This window comes from Podarcis vaucheri (genome assembly GCF_965113315.1).
Source record: "Podarcis vaucheri genome assembly, chromosome: 5".
NCBI classification, from domain to species: Eukaryota; Metazoa; Chordata; class Lepidosauria; order Squamata; family Lacertidae; genus Podarcis; species Podarcis vaucheri.
The window spans coordinates 7,225,504-7,242,893 of record NC_138763.1 but is presented as its reverse complement, the minus strand read 5'-3'; the positions used below and the strand labels follow the sequence as shown (position 1 = coordinate 7,242,893).

The window sequence follows — 17,390 nt, the reverse complement described above, 5'->3', positions numbered from 1 at the left end:
TCCACAATCTCCCAAGGGAGACCATTCCACCGTCAAAAAGCTCTTACTGTCAGTCAGTTTTTCCATATGTTTATTTCTGAATCTTCTTTTTTGTAACATGAAGCCATTGATTTGAGTCCTACCCTTCAGAGCAGGGCTGGATCAATACATATCACATAGGCGATTCAGTTAAACACATTGTATTTTTTAAATTATTGTTCAGTTTTATAATTAACATTCACATTCAAATAAAAGTTATAATCATAAACATATACGATTCTCTGAATCCTTGGACTTCCCTGAGCTGAGATTCCATGGTTGCCAGTGGCTTGAATTAATTAATTTTATAATGAATGATTTTAGAGTGTTGTTTGTGCTGTACTTTTGTACTGTTTTATTGTTGTTAGCCACCTTCAGCCCGGCTTCGGCTGGGGAGGGCGGGATATAAATAAAATTAATATTTATTTATTTATTTATTTATTATTATTATTATTATTATTATTATTATTATTATTATTATTCTCTCCCAACTCTATCTCTGCCAGCTTAGGGTGTCTCTTCATCCCTTCATCTGTGGCTTCCTTCCATTCCTCCAACATCACAACACTGCCATTTGGCTGTTTCAGTCCTCTAGTCACCTTTTGTGAAGGACTTCTTCATTACACCATCTGTTGCCTCCAGCTCCACCATTTCATCCTTCTGTTCTGGAAATCCTTCATCCATATTGTTCTCCAAAGTCTCTTTGTCCTCTTTAATTCCACTTTCCATTTCATTCTTCTGTTTTCTTAGCTTTTGGGTGGTTGCTTCCGTACCAATCTCTGCTATTTCTCCTTGTTAAAATGTTATATATACAAACACACATACACATACAAACAAACCAATTGCTCAGTGTTCCTCCATCCCTCCATTATTCCTAAAGCCACAGTTATCTCAGTTTTCCACCATCTCCATTTTACTCAAACTTCTGCCATTGAAGGAAAGGCTAGTGGAAGTCAGGGGAACGTCTGTTTCAAACTTCTCCTCCTTCCATTCCTTAACTGTGATAAAGGATGTGAAGCCTTCAAATATTGCATAGTGCCTCCACACAACCTATTTCACTCCTGATACCTTGTGTGGTCTGCGTTCTGGGTTCCGGGTTCAATGTAGTGATTTAGAAGAGATATTTTATTAACAAGCACACATGTACAGTATCCATCAAAGAAACTTAACATTCTTCAACTGGAGAAGCTGATAGCCTTGCTCTTAGGAGTCTACTCATCTTAAAGATACAATAACATAGCATGGGGGGTGTTAGAAGGGGGCTGCAGAAGAGGGAGAGAGGAGGAGGTGTGGGAATGTGTGTGTAAGGGAGATTTGAGAAAAGTAAGAGGGAGGGGGAGGAGAAAAGGGAGCAAGAGTAAGAATGGGGATGCAAAGGAAGTTGTCAAAAAGGAAGGAGTAAGGAGGCATTGGGAGAGGGATGAAGATGAAAGCAGGGGCAGGAAAGGGCCTAAAGAAAAGGAGGAGATGGGGTGAAGGGGAAAATGGATGCAAAGCAGAGCTGCAGAAAATAAGAGAGAAGTGGCTTCAGAAATGGAGCTGCGAAGGTGAAAAGAGACCTCAGTAGCTTCATGGGATGAGATGGAAAGGGAAGGGGAAATGCGAGGGGGTTCATGTGTCAGGAGTGGCCAAGGGGTCACCGAGTGCAGGAAGCAGGGGTGCAGCCCCTAATATTTTCCTATCTTATGTGTTGCAACGGGGAACAGCACAGAGTTTATAAGGATGGGGATGTGCTGCAGTCCCTATTATAGCCTCTTGATTGAGCTCTTTGACTCCTTCTGGCAGCTGAAAACTGAATGCCCTCAGCAGGCTGGTCAGGAAGATGAATATTTCGATCTTTGCCATCTGCATTGCCAAACAAATGCGAGCCCCTGAAGAGGAGACAAGAAGAAGAGAGAAAGTGAGCAATAATTTACTTTCCCGGGTTTATTGCTTTTTAGCTATAAACATTCAAGCTAGCAAAAATCTACCATTTGCCTGACAATAAGTGTTGGAAATGTAAAGAAATTGAAGGTACCTTTTATCACCTTTGGTGGACATGCCCAAAGATTAAGGCTTTCTGGGAAATGATATATAATGAAATGAAAAAGGTGCTTAAATGTACTTTTCCTAAGAAACCAGAGGCCTTCCTCTTGGGCATTGTCGGCCAGTTGGTGCCAAAGAAAGATAGAATTTTCTTTATGTATGCTACTACAGCAGCAAGAATACTCATCGCAAAGCATTGGAAGACTCAAGATCTACCCACTCTGGAAGAATGGCAGACGAAGGTGATAGACTATATGGGACTGGCTGAAATGACTGGCAGAATTCGTGATCAGGGGAAAGAGACGGCGGAAGAAGATTGGAAGAAATTCAAAGTTTATCTTAAGAAATACTGTAAAATTAATGAGTGCTAAAATGTCGAGATTTGAGGGAAAAAAGGGGTTTACAGCTGAAAAAGATTAAGTAAAAGAAAAGAATAAGGGATAAATCTGATGAAATTAAGTGTTAGGATTTGCTGAAATAATTTTGGGAATTGGGATGCAGAAATGGGAGGCTTGGGGAAGTCGACGAAGTAAGGTTTATGAAAAAAAGGATATGAAATTATACATGTTTGTTTGTTTCTTTATTTGTTTGTATGTGTCTATAAAAAACTTTTGTAAAACCGATAATTTATTTATTTTTTTTAAAAAAATAAACATACTGAATAACACTTTGGCAAAACAGTTAGGATAGGGAAAACATCAAGGCTGCTGTCAGTTTTCTAGCCTGGTCAGTGCTAACCTTCCTTTCTTCTTGCTATACTTATGTTTTGTTCTGTATATCTATATGAATGGGGCAAGGCAGTGGCAAGTTAAGGGGATCTCTGGGTTGGTGGCTTGGGACCAGAGCCATAGCTAGGTGATCTTGCACCCCTGACAGAACTGTCCAGATTGCACTCCCTAGCCACGGATAAATTAGCTCTTCTTTCCGCCTCCACCCCACCCCACCCTGTGCCATTCAATTCCCCACACACTTCAATTTGTATTGAATTCTTTCCCAGAAAATACAATATTCAATTTTTTTTGTCTTAATAAAAGGTTTCAGGAAAGCAAATGACATTTAGATGGCAGTTGACAGTTTTTTTAATGTAATTAAGTTGTAAAACAGTATACAGATAGGCCTAAATGAAATGTAGAAAAATATCATACTGATTTATTTCACAATGATAACTTTATATTATAATACTATATGATGTAAAATGGCATTGCTTTCACAATATCTGTGTTATTTGGTTGATATAAATAAGAAAACTATTAACATTATTCACAAGTCACGTTACAAGTTCTTATTCAGAAGAGTTGTTATTTGAAATCTTTTTAAAAAGTAAAGTTAGGCCAACTCTGGCCTTAAGTAGGAATCTCCTCAATGAAGTCTGATGTGATTAGAACTTTATCCTCGATGGACAGGATTGCTAGACTTGTTAGTCTGGTTTCACTCATACTTGATCTTAAGTAGTTTTGTATGAGTTTTAAGTTATTAAAACTATGTTCACAAGATGCTACACTTCCTGGCATAGTGAGAAATATTCTCAGTGCTACGGTAATACCTCTGCGAACATCCGCCCTGAATAGCGTCCATTGCGGTGAATGTCCACGGCAACCCGGAAGTACCAGAATGGGTTAGTTCTGGGTTTGCCACTTGCACACATCAAATACATGACGTCCTCCCCACAATTACCCTTGGAAGCCGACACCTCAGGCCCTAACTGTTCCCCTACGGAAAATTTCACTGCATGCCGCTGATTTGAAGCATGCGTATAAGAGGTGTGACAAAAATGTTAGGCTAAAAAGCAACTCTAACAGAGAGCTTACAAAATGCCTAAGTTAAAAATGAAATGCACAACACTATTGTAGACATACTTCCAACTCTTCAAAAGAAAAGAACTGTTGCTAACACAGATAAAACATTTACCTAGATAATTTCTGACAGTCTGTGATACTTCACATAACAAAGCAGACCAAAGTACTACTAAAGTATGCAATTTGTGTAAATCACCTGAAGTGTCTGTCAGTATGGAATTTAGGGGCACTCTCCAAATGCATATATGGTACTTGACCACCTCAACTAAAAGTGCTACAAATTCTGCAAACCTCCAGCTATCGGTTTATTATACATTTACTATATACGTAGCACATTTAGCTTACAGAGTCCTTGGCTGTGTGCTTCACTAATCTTGAAAATTAGTGTGATGGATTCACTAAAACAAACAAAAAATAAATCCAATTTTAGAATCAGGGAAATTGAAAGTTGAAAGACGTTGGTTTTCCCAGTTGGTGGACAATCTTTCTAAGTCTGGGAGAAAATAAGAAATAGAAAATAAGAAACAGAAACAGAAACAGAAAATAAATAGTCAGCTTTTAATAAACATGTTTTTTCACGTTGGTTTTCCCAGTTGGTGGAAAATCTTTCTAAGTCTGGGAGAAAATAAGAAATAGAAAATAAGTAATAGAAACAGAAAATAAATAGTCAGCTTTTAATAAAAATGTTTTTTCATTGAGATATATAGGTATGGAACAACAAATTGTTTCAGTAACTTTTGTTTCCAGAATATGTTTAGATGGATGGTATCAGACAAGGGTTTAGGAAACTGAGCTCAACTATTTCCACAGATATGCTTGGGTCTTGGGATACTGGCTTGGGGCTTGACGGACCTGATTATTGCAAGGATATTTTTGGATTAGATTATGCCTAACTGCTCAGTATTCAACTGCTAAATAATGACTACAGATATCATTGGTTCAATAGGCACTGAGTATTCAGCAAGTTTGAAAACATCTGATCAGACCAGACCTGCTTTGCTTTGGTAGGCTCTTCAGATGCTGTTGGACTACAACACCCATCATCCCTGCCTTTGGCTGTGCTATCTGGGTCTGATGGGAGTTGGAACCCACCAACATCTGGGGGCCACCTTAGATTCTAAGGCATGAACATGACCTTTCGGAAACATATAGGACTTTTATTCTCAAAAGAGATTTTGCTTTCAGTGAATGTTTCATATTAAATTAGCTCATGCACATCAACAGAGTCTATGTTTCTCCCTCCTTCAGTGGAGCCATACTAGGACCCAGGATCACAGTCTATTCGTCTGAAAGAAACTCTGGACAGTAGTCAGCTCAGAGAAGGTCAACTGTTGACATTAATGGACCTGACTTAGTCATAGTCCTTCATTTTAATGGGTCTACTCTGAGTAAAGCTTAGTTGACTACCAGCCTATTTTCAGCTCGTATTGTAAGCGTTGGACTCCCCCCTCCCTCTTTCTCTGTGCAAAGGCTATTCCACCTTGCAAAACAATATTTCTATTCACATCACATGAGGAAAAGCATAAACAGCTAGCATTGCTGTTTGCAATGTGCAATTCCATATAAATAGATTGCAGTCGGAAACAAAATCTTTCCCTTTCTCAGAAAGGCTACTTGATTGCCGATGAGCCTCCCTGCTTGGAATGTTTCATTTCAGAGAGGAGATTAAAGGGCTGATTTGTAAATTAGCCAGCTGGCGCGAGGGCGCGTTTGTGCTTGTCCGCAGAATTCACACACAGAAGCATAATAACTTAACAATTGATGCTCAAGGCAAATCTCCACTCTCTCCTCTCCTCTCCCGCCTGTTCCTCCCCCACTTTTTTTCCCTTTTCATTCCCCATCCAAGCGCTCGATCCACCCTTGGAGCGATCACCCTGCCCTGCCTGGCTGCTACCCTAAGGTAACGATTCGGTCATGCGATTGGAGCATGCATTCTTCAGAAGTCTCGCAAAAACCAGGAAGTGAGAAAGGCAGAGGCGTGGGTGAGAAAGTGAGAAAGGTGGAGGGGAGAGAAGCACTCTTAAGCAGCCAGGGAGGCAAGCAGCGTCCTGCTACTGGTGGCAGCATTCGGAACAGCAGCAGGATCCCCTATGCCCGAGATTCCCAATGGTCCGTTCCAGCTGAGGTGGGAAAGCGAATGTGCTGTTTGAGGGACACGTGCTGTGCTCCTTTCCCCTCCGTACCGGCTGTGGTGCAGGGCTGCGAGAAAGAGAAATCTGGCAGGATAGTTTGCTCATGGTCTTAATCCCTTTCTGCATTGCTGATTTGGGCAGTTGACCAAAGTTTTCCTTTCATTTTTTTAAATCAAGTTTTATTGAACGTTTTATGCGTGAGACACAATAAAAGCCATGCTAATCTAAAAGGGAAAATAGAAAAAAAAATTAGGAAAGGAAGAAAAGATTGAAAAGAAATAAAGGAAATTACAAGGTCCTCTATCAAAATTAAATCTTCACCCTTATTCTGCACACAGAAAAGTGGGCCCTCCCAGTTCTCACTGGCAGATGCTCTCTGCCCTGCCCCTCCCACAGGACCCTTCATCTTCAATCCATCCTCTTCCTGAATGTATCTTCCTTGATATGAGATAGGGAACTTCAAATTACAGAACAAAACTTAAGTATAGCAAGAAGAAAGGAAGGTTAGCACTGACCAGGCTAGACAATTGACAGCAGCCTTGATGTTTTCCCATTCCTAACTATGTCTGTTTTGCCAAAGTGTTATTCAGAATGTTTATCAGCGGCCTTTAACACCATAGACCATAACATCCTTCTGGACCGTCTAGAGGGGCTGGCAGCTGGGGGCACTGTCATACAGTGGTTCCACTCCTTCCTCCTGGGCAGTGTCCAGAAAGTGGTGTGGGGGATGAATGTTCAGACCCCTTGGCTCTCACTTGTGGGGTGCCTCAGGGTTCCGTCCTCTCCCCCATGCTTATGAATGTTACACTGATCACTGCAGATGGTGACAGCAGCTACGAAATTAAAAGACGCCTGCTTCTTGGGAGAAAAGCAATGACAAACCTAGACAGCATCTTAAAAACAAAGCACCTTGCCAACAAAGGTCTGTATAGTAAAAGTTATGGTTTTCCCAGTAGTGATGTATGGAAGTGAAAGCTGGACCATAAAAAGGCTGATCACCGAAGAATTGATGCTTTTGAAATATGGTGCTGGACGAGACTGCAAGAAGATCAAATGTATCCATTCTTAAGGAAATCAGCCCTGAGTGCTCACTGGAAGGACAGAGCCTGAAGCTGAGGCTCCAATACTTTGGCCACCTCATGAGAAGAGAAGACTCCCTGAAAAGACCCTGATGTTGGGAAAGATGGAGGGCACAAGGAGAAGGGGATGACAGAGGACGAGATGGTTGAATACTGTTCTCGAAGCTACCAGCATGAGTTTGACCAAACTGCAGGAGGCAGTGGAAGACAGAAGTGCCAGGCGTGCTCTGGTCCATAGGGTCACAAAGAGTTGGACACGACTAAACGACTAAACAACAACAACAAGGGAGCGCAATCTGGACAGTTCTGTCAGGGGCGCAAGATCACCTAGCTATGGCTCTGGTCCCAAGCCACCAACCTAGAGATCCCCTTAACTTTCCAGTGCCTTGCCCCATTCTGCTGACCAGCAGTGCCACTCCAGCCAGAAAGGTGCTCCTTCTGCTCCGGCCCACTCCCTCCTGTGCTGCTGCTGCTGATGTCATTTCCTGGAAGCAGACCAGTAAGCACATCTACAGATCACAACATAGCTTGGTCTTCTGCATTTACCTGCACCAAATGGCAGATATTCTTCTCTGTTCACGAATTGTCCATCCTTGTCCAAAAAATGATTTGGGTTGAACTCTGCAGGTGTCTCCCATCGTGTTGGATCAAGAAGAACAGAGCGCAGATCGGGAATAATAATAGTCCCCTGCAAATAAGAAACAAGTGACTTGGAATGCATTCACATCAATACTTTTGTTTTATTGTCCCACACTATCCCAAGACTAATCATTGCAGAGACTGATCTGAATTATTATTATTATTATTATTATTATTATTATTATTATTATTATTATTTTGGTGGGTGGCTTTGTATTCATCACTGAAAAAATTTCTGTACAGGCAGGAACACAAGAGGACTTTCCCCCACCTCTTTTAAAATGAAAGCTCACAACCAGGCGGAGACTTCTGGCCACTACATGCTCCTCCCCTGCCACAATTGCCCCATGGAATGGCACTTGCTGATGGTGAAACATGTCTGCAGATGGAGCTCCTGCTCTTGCCCTTCAGATTTTTGACTAGACAGGAAGTTCCTATATGGCTGGCTGCAACCTTCTGCTGCTCTTTGCTCTTGGGCTACAGGAGTGCAGCTGTATCACACTGTTATACCTTGGGAATGAGAAAACCACGCAGCTTCAAATCCTTTGTACATTGCCTAGGGAACCCCAAAAAACTGGCAAATTTAAAGCGCTGCATCTCATGAATCACAGCATTGGTGTAGGGCAGTTTCTTCTTATCTTGATAGCAGATTGAGTGAGCAGAACCTATGACATCTTCTATTTCCTTGTGCATTTTATCTGAAGAGAATGACGGAAACAGGTTTATTGTTAATACTGCATTTTATTTCAGTTGGGCATTTATTTCCCTTGAACATAGAATCATAGAATCATAGAATCATAGAGTTGGAAGAGACCACAAGGGCCATCGAGTCCAACCCCCTGCCAAGCAGGAAACACCATCAGAGCACTCCTGACATATGGTTGTCAAGCCTCTGCTTAAAGACCTCCAAAGTAGGAGACTCCACCACACTCCTTGGCAGCAAATTCCACTGTCGAACAGCTCTTACTGTCAGGACGTTCTTCCTAATGTTTAGGTGGAATCTTCTTTCTTGTAGTTTGGATCCATTGCTCCGTGTCCGCTTCTCCGGAGCAGCAGAAAACAACCTTTCTCCCTCCTCTATGTGACATCCTTTTATATATTTGAACATGGCTATCATATCACCCCTTAACCTCCTCTTCTCCAGGCTAAACATGCCCAGCTCCCTTAGCCGTTCCTCATAAGGCATCGTTTCCAGGCCTTTGACCATTTTGGTTGCCCTCTGGACATGTTCCAGTTTGTCAGTGTCCTTCTTGAACTGTGGTGCCCAGAACTGGACACAGTACTCCAGGTGTGGTCTGACCAGAGCAGAATACAGTGGCACTATTACTTCCCTTGATCTAGATGCTATACTCCTATTGATGCAGCCCATATTCCACAAGTCTCTGTCAATGAGTCCCAGGTTCTTGCATTCAAAGCCCACCTCGTCCTCCAAAGAGTTTAAGTCGGTCTATATGGTTCTTCCCCACTCTAGATCCCAGGAAAGAAAAGGTTGGAAGAGAAGCTCATCTCAGTAGTTTCTGGTTGCCAGAACTGTCTGGATTTGCTGAAGGGCTGGGATCAAAGACTGTCATATATTCATCCTCCACCCCAGCCCTCAATATTTCCTGTTTACTTACACTGGCATGCTTTCGAACTGCTACGTTGGCAGAAGCTGGGACAGAGCAACAGGAGCTCACCTGTCTTATGGATTCAAACTGCCAACCTTCTACTCAGCAATCCCTAGAGGCTCAGTGCTTTAGACCACAGTGCCACCCGCATCCCTCATGTAATGGAGCATGGAGAGGCAGGAATGAGGCTCAGTCACTTATCTCACAGCAGGGGCATTCTTGTACATTTGCTGCATAAAGAAACTGCTAGCAGATTTGCAAAAGAAAACAGGTACAGGTTGTGGTATGGTATCAAACTGGAGGGGGGAATGTGCTGATTCCTGCATTGCAGGGGGTTGTATTAGAAGACCCTTGGGGTCCCTTCCAACCCTACTATTGTAGGCTTCCTTATGACAAATGACAGAGCATTGCCATGAAACTCATCTCCAACTATAAACTTCCTAGAGACATTTTATTCTGTTACTTGACTATCCTGCTCATTCAGTGAATTTAGGGCAAGGCCCATGGTTTCCCCCCTGTCCCAGCTTTCTGGGCATTTTACATTTTTCCTTCTGTTAATTATAGGTTCTAGAAACTATGAAGGAAAATGTTGGTGGGAAAAATATCTTTCCAGACATGAAAGTGAAAAACATTTAGCTTATTTCAATATCGTTTACCTTCCATAATTTACATGATAAACTCACTTTTAACTCTTTCCGATATGAAACCTTTAAAGAACTATGCTCCACCCTAGTGGTCAAGAGAAGCCCTGGCTCTCCTCTCTCACCTTGGATATCTGGATGACTTGCCAGGAGGAGAAGTGCCCATTGCAGAGAACTCCTAGTTGTGTCCGACCCTCCTACAAAGAGGTCAAAAATGCACTGGGCCAAGTTTTCTTCATCATAGGTGGACTCTGGGTCATTCCTGCTCTGGTGTTGAAAATGGGGAAATGACATGTCATTTACACTTTATCTTCCTTCCCCCACTTATTACCATACCACCCACACATGCTTCATGAGAGGTGGGGTATCCTCTTATAGTGCCTAAGGTGAAATGGGAAGCTGCTGCCACCCCCACCCCCCGCTGTTGCTGCCCTCACTCGCTGGATCATCACCTTTTCATGGTGAGTGGGCTTGCACATTCCTATGACCCTTGTGAGTGAAGCCTTTGGGAATCTCATACTCCCAGCAGGGTCACCCAAGGCGGTAAGGTCAAAGGGGAGGAGTTAGACAAAGAATGACCCAAGAAGTCATCAACGGCAGAACAGGCGGGTGATAACAAGTGGTAAGTTACAACGGAATTTACCGGTCGCCATGACAACTCATGCCATCAGAACAGAGCCTTACTGCGAAGACTGTTCATTGGTCAGTGTGCACTGATCTACAGACATAAAACAATTTCATGTACAGGTGTCTTCCAAAAAACAAATCCCAAACCCAAACACCAAAAGTTCCATGGTGATCAGCATATGGTAACAGGGGCAGGATTGTGAAATGTGGAAGCCCTTAGTCATGAAACAGCACATAGGCGGTGGATACAGATTCAGTCATTCTGACTCAAGGAACAAGGCAGTTGAGCAGCTCGGCAGCTGTATCCATGACTGAGCAGCCCTTTTTAGGATCTACTCTGCTCACTCCAATATAGGGGAGGGGCTAGAAAAGGTGCCCTAAACATAGTCTGCCTCTCTTTTTCCCTGACTGGATTACCATGCCCAGTGGTGGTAAAAGACAATTGAACTTTGGAACATGAAATATATGGACAGATATAACACAGATAATGAGCATCCTGAACGCAGAACTGCCATCATTGCAAGAGAGATGTGACCTTTTAACATCAATATTGCAGTGCTTCAAGAGACTCAAAGAGCAGGCAAGGGACAACTGAAGGAAGAAAAAGGAGGCTACACATTCTTCTGTAAAGGTCTATCGGAACAAGAATGTCAAATACATGAGGTAGGCTTCGCTATCAAAAACAATCTTGTAAAGCTCCTGTCAGAAGTCCCTACCAGACTCCTGGTAAACTCACCAAAAACCAACAGGCTACTATTACCAAACCCACTCATTCAACAAAATAAATAAATTTAAAACTTCATGGAGGCATCCTCAGTCAAAACACTGGCACCTCTTAGACTATGTTATTGTCTGTGCTAAAGATTTCCATGATGTGCTCCTTACCAGAGCTATGACGAGTGCCGACAAATGCTGGACAGATCACCGACTAATACGTTCCACAATGGCTATCAAGATTATACCTCAACACAGGATTCAAGGAAGGAAACCAAGGTGCAAAATGAACACTCAAGTCCTTCAAGATCCCATTAACCGAGATTGCTTCCAAACAACTCTCTTTTTAAAAAATATTTTTTATTAGGAATTTCAACATAACATTTTATCAAAAATACATCATCCTCATCCCCCCCATTTTCCCTCCCCCTTCCCCCAAAAGAAAAAACCCACCCTTCCACCCACCCTGACTTCCCTCAGCTCCTCTCTCTGGTTTTTCAGCACATAATATCTCTGCATGTTATAAAATTGTAGATATCCTTAATTTATCTATCTATATATTACCAATAAAAGGGTTGTGAGTGTTTCTTCAAAACCTGCCAAGGAGTCCAGTTCGTTTTCTTGTTTCTTTAAGTACTTTGTAAAGGGTTCCCATTCTTCTTTAAAATCACAGCTGTCCTTATCACGTAGTTTGTATGTCAATTTCACCAGTTCCGCATAATCCAGCAGTTTCTCTTGCCACAGTTCTTTGGTCAAGATTTCTTCATTCTTCCATACTTGTGCTATTAAGACTCTTGCCGCTGTTGTCCCATACATGAAGATGTTTTTCAATTTCCTTGGCAGGTCTTTTCCTACATTCCCTAACAAAAATGCTTCAGGCTTTTTTATAAATGTTAATTGGACTCATGTTAATTCAATTCATTGTATAGCATTTCCCAGATTTTTTAAAATTTTGCTACAATCCCACCACATATGGTAAAAAGTCCCTTCTTTTTCCTTACATTTCCAAGACATATTTGAACCAGTTTTACGCATTCTTCCTATTTGCACTCGTGTTATATATCACAGCGGCGTAGCGTGAGTTGTCAGCACCCGGGGCAACGCAAGTAATTTGCGCCCCCTAACCCGGGGCAAGGCACGTAATTTGCGCCCCCCTACCCCCTAACCTGCGAGTTGCCACTGGCGCTGCTGCCCAAATGACGCCGCTTGCCTGGAGGAGGAGGGGGCAGAGAGGCGAGGAAAATGCAACGGCCCAGCAGCTGCAGCAGCACCGGTGGAGGCGGGGCTGTGAGGAGGGGCTGCCTGGCGTGTCCTCCGCGGCGAGCGCTGAGAGCCGCTGCCTGCCGGGCGCCTTCAGCCGGGCGCTGCGAGACATGCGGCTCCACTACAGCCTGCGCCCGAGGCTCTTCGGCGACTCCGGAGGCAGTGAGCGCGCCCCCCCCAGAAGTTGCGCCCGGTGCGGCCGGCACCCCTGGCACCCCCCACGCTACGCCACTGATATATCATCTATACATCATTTCCATGTAATTTTCTTTCAGCAAAGAGCAATCTGTATATTCTGAATCAGTTTTCCACAATCTTTCCCAAACTTCAAGCATTATTTTGTGTTCTATATCTTGTGTCCATTTAATCATGACTGATTTCACCTCTTCATTTTTTGTTTCCCATTCTAGCAGAATACTATATGCACCTTTCAGCAGCTTCACCTTCCCTTCTACAACTTCCTTTTGGAATCTAGATGCCGTATAGCTAAATCCTTTCTTTTTGTCTTCTTTGTATATTTCATGTAGTTGCCAATAGTGTAACCAACTCTGAAAGTGGTCTTTTATTTCCTCATAATCTCTTAGTTCCCATTTTCCTTCTTGATGCTTTAGCAAATCAACATACGTAAAGCACTTTCCTTTCTTTCCAAGTGGTTTGAGCAGTAAAGCTTCATGTTGTGAAAGGGGTCTTCTGTTCTAACAAATCTTTATATCTCTCCCATACTCTCATTAATGATTTCCTAATTATATAGTTATAGAAACTTTTATGAACCTTCCCTTTCCCATACCATAAGTATGTGTGCTAGCCAAATCTATTGTCATGTCCTTCCAATTCTAATGCTTCTTGCTTTTCCAACTTCATCCAGTCCCCAATCCATACCAGGCATGCAGCTTCATAATACAATTTAAGGTCTGGGAGGGCAAAACCGCCTCTATTTTTTATGTCTGTAAGTATCTTATATTTTATCCTTGGCCTTTTGCCCCACCCCCATAAACTTAGAAATTTCTTTCTGCCATTTTTTAAAACATTCATCTTTCACAATTACTGGGACTGATTGGAAGGGGAATAGCATTTTTGGCAGCACATTCATTTTAACCGCCACTATTTTTCCTAACAGTGAGAGATTCATTCTGCTCCATATTTCTAAATTTCTTTTTATCTCAAGCCAATTTTTTTCATAATTGTCTTTGTATAAGTTTATATTTCTTGATGTTAGCCATAACTCTAAATATTTAACCTTTTTATGGACATCTATCTTATGTTTTGCTCCAATTCCTTTTTTACTTCTTCCTTCAAGTTTTTAACTGGTAGTTTTGTTTTATTCCTGTTTAATTTAAATCCCGCCACTTCCCCAAATTTCTGAATATGCTTCCAAACAACTCTTAAGGACCATCTGCTTTCAGAATTCCCTGATAACATCGAGGAACAATGGACCAAGCTAAAAACATTCATTATTGCAGCCTGTGAACAAAGTATCGGATAGCAAACCAAGAAACACGAGGACTGGTTTGATAAGAAAGACAGTGAGATTGAACGCATGATTGGCAAGAAAAGGAAGGCCTTTCAGATCTGACAAAGAGACAGAAACTGTGCCACTAAGGGGGAAAAAACCTATGCCAACGCTAAGACTGAGGTTCAAAGAAGAACCAGAGAACTAAAAAACACCTGGTAGATTAAAAAAAGCTCAAGAGATCCAGCGCTTAGCTGACACTCATGATGCACAGAATTTCTTTAAAGCCACAAAGACCATGTATGGGCCAATAAATCATGGCATATGCCCCCTATGCTCAGCAGACAGTACCACACTTCTAAAAGATAAAGAAGCTACTGCACTGCACTGAAAAGAACATTGCCAACATCTCCTTAACCGCAACTCCCCCATAGCTGCTGAGGTCCTCTCACAAATTCTGCAAAAACAAGTTAGAGATGAGCTTGCAGTATCTCCTAATCTGGGAGAGTTGTGTACAGCCATTAACCAAATGAAAAACAACAAAGCCAGTGGACCTGACAGAATACCTGCTGAAGTCTTCAAAGTGGGTGGAATTGAACTTACACATCAACTTCACAAGCTCATCGAAACAATCTGGGAGAGAGAAGAAATCCCAGCAGACTTTAGGGATGCCAAAATTATCAATCTCTTTTTAAAAGGTGACAGAATTGAGGCATTTCTCTATTAGCTGCGGCTGGCAAAATTCTTGCAAGGATCTTAGCAAACCGTCTCTTAACAATATCCAAGGTGACCCTTCCTGAATCCCAAAATGGTTTTTGGCCTTCTAGGGGGACAGTGGACACGATTTTTACCACTAGACAGCTTCAAGAAAAATGCTGAGAGCAAAACCAACCCTTGTATATGGCATTTATTGACCTAACTAAGGCTTTTGACACTAAATCATAATGCCCTGTGGACTGTCCTTCTGAAGATTGGCTGCCCAGATAAATTTGTGAACAACATTTGGCTCCTCCATGATAATATGACAGCCACCATCAAGGATAACAATGGCTCTCAGAGTGAACCATTCACAGTGGGATCAGGTGTTAAACAGGGTTGTGTTATTGCCCCAACACTATTCATTATTTTCATTGCCATGATCCTACACTTTGTTGAAGGGAAACTCCCCACCAGAGTAGATATCATATATTAAACAGATGGAAAGCTGTTTAATCTGAGCAGGCTGAAAGCAAAGATCACCAGTGTTGAACCAATGATTCTTCAACATCAACTTCATTGGACTGGTCATGTTGTGCGGATGACTGATTATCGTTTTCCAAAGCAACTACTCTATTCCAAACTAAAAATGGAAAGTGTAATGCTGGTGGTCAACAAAAGAGGTTTAAAGACTGTCTTAAGGCAATTTTTTTTTAAATGTAGCATTAACACCAACAATTGGGAAACACTTGCCTGTGAGCACTCCAGTTGGAGAACAGCCTTTACCAAAGGTGTTGTGGGCTTTGAAGATACTCAAACTCAGGACACAAGGGAGAAACCTGCTAAGAGGAAGGCATGCTTGGCAAATCCACACCAGGATCATCTCCCTTCTGGAAACCAATGTCTCCACTGTGGAAGGACGTGTGAATCCAGAATTGGCCTCCACAGTGACTTGCGGACTCACTGTTAAAACCGTGTTTATGGAAGACAATCTTGGCTACGAGTGATCACCAAAGATGAAGAAGAAATCCTGTTGCTGCTGCCTGCCTTACCTGGGTTGCACAGCAGTGTCCACAAAGTGGCAACAACAGGGGGCTCGGTGAGATCTTGGAAGATTTTGTTGAAATCTTGCCAGAAGCTGTCCCCTTTGCTTCTCCACTAGCAGCTGGCTAGGCAGCACACCCCCAGAGATGCCTCCTGTTGGCATTCCACTGCCCAAGGCAGCTGTCACAGCCTGCCTCATGGGTGGACTGGCCCTGTGCTTCATAGCTGGTTATGAAAAGAAACCCACACACAATTTCCTGTATTTACAGCGGTAGCTGCTAGTGCTAGATTTCAGGATCTGTGGGTTGGCGTAATAAGCCAAAACTGGCATGAAGAGAAGGATCCAGTGGAAACACTGGCATCAGATATTTCAAATGTGTGCTACCGTATTTCACTGCCTAATGGTCACCACCACATAATAGTCGAGCTACTTTTCTCAAGCCTTAAAATCAGTCCCAAAGCATTTAACAGACAATAGTCACAGGGCATTCTCAGTGTGCATGAAATTGCCTTGCCCTGATTTGGACCACCTTTTCCTGTTCACAAGTATTCTGTGCATCCTAATCACACCAAAAACAGTTAGTAACAAGTAATAAGCAATGTTACCATAAGTATGTTTGTTAATAAAAACTGTTTCCTCGCATAAGGGCCATGCCTTAGCTTTTCACCACATAATTGGCACAACTCCCTTTTTTGAAAAGAATAATTGGCATAAAAATGTGACAATTATGTGGTGAAATATGGCACTTCCCACTAAACATATTTAACCATTCTTTTTTCACCATAATAAGCATTGTTCAAAGAGGGAAAGATGAAAATATATTTTGTCCTTTCTAGTATATGAAGATGGATGAGACAGGGATTTGAAGTCATAGTTAACTTAAGAATATTTTGTTTTGGATTTTCTGTTTTCTCAGTCCACATTTGAATGTCAGATAAACATCAATCCAAAAAATGCTCCAAAACAAGACCCCATAATACACTTCAGTTTCCACTCCTTTACACTCACATTTCCTAGACATTTCTATAGATGCTTATGGATGGATGAGCAACTAAATTAACTATGAGAAATATTTGGAGGAAACTCAATGCGATTTTCAACTGAGATTCAGAAAAAAAGACACAGTGGTACCTCGGTTTTCGAACAGCTTAGTTCCCGAACAACTTGGAACTTGAATGCTGCAAACCTGGAAGTCAATGTTGCGGTTTGCGAACTTTGCTTCGGAATCTGAATGTGCTCCTGAGCTTCCATTTTCACTGTTGCGCTGCTAATTTGTGCCCCCCCCATTGTAATCAAAGCCTTCCATTTCCGATTGAAGTGTCATGAGGTGATATTTGGAGCTTATATTTCATGCTTTTATTTTTGCTTTCTTACGTTTTTGTTTGTGTGGCCTTTTCATTTTTGTGACTGTAGCTTGTTCTTCATTTTATGATTGATTGATTGATTGATTGTGTGACTACGGAAATGGATGAAAACCCACCATCCAAACAATGACTATCATCAGTGCAGGTAAGAAATAATTTTAATTTTCATTTTCATCATCCACAATACTGTTTTATTTATTTTATAGTACAGTACAGTGATTACTGCTTTCATTTTATTAATCAATGGCCTCATTAGATAGTAAAATTCACATTAAATTGCTGTTTTAGGGGTTG

The 17,390-nt window shown here is 41.9% G+C and overlaps 3 protein-coding genes across 4 annotated transcripts in view; 2 read left to right on the top strand and 1 right to left on the bottom strand.

The window, feature by feature from the left end:
• Positions 1-17,390, top strand: part of LOC309533158 (cytochrome P450 2J2-like) — a 283,269-nt gene that overhangs the window by 206,618 nt on the left and 59,261 nt on the right. The window lies entirely within an intron of this gene.
• LOC309533176 (cytochrome P450 2J5-like) overlaps positions 1-17,390 on the top strand; it is a 317,301-nt gene that overhangs the window by 243,528 nt on the left and 56,383 nt on the right. The gene's annotated exons all lie outside the window — the stretch shown is intronic.
• LOC309533175 (cytochrome P450 2J2-like) overlaps positions 1-17,390 on the bottom strand; it is a 71,748-nt gene that overhangs the window by 41,098 nt on the left and 13,260 nt on the right. The window contains exons 6-9 of one of the 2 annotated variants that reach the window (XM_082224387.1): positions 10,063-10,204; positions 8,200-8,387; positions 7,597-7,738; positions 1,126-1,889 (exon numbers count right to left, since the gene is read on the bottom strand). In XM_082224387.1, the coding sequence (XP_082080513.1) occupies positions 1,702-1,889; positions 7,597-7,738; positions 8,200-8,387; positions 10,063-10,204 (660 nt within the window). In that variant the 3' untranslated portion in view covers positions 1,126-1,701. Of the gene's footprint in view, positions 1-1,125; positions 1,890-7,596; positions 7,739-8,199; positions 8,388-10,062; positions 10,205-17,390 lie in introns of those variants that run through there. The other variant, XM_082224386.1, reaches the window with a different exon arrangement.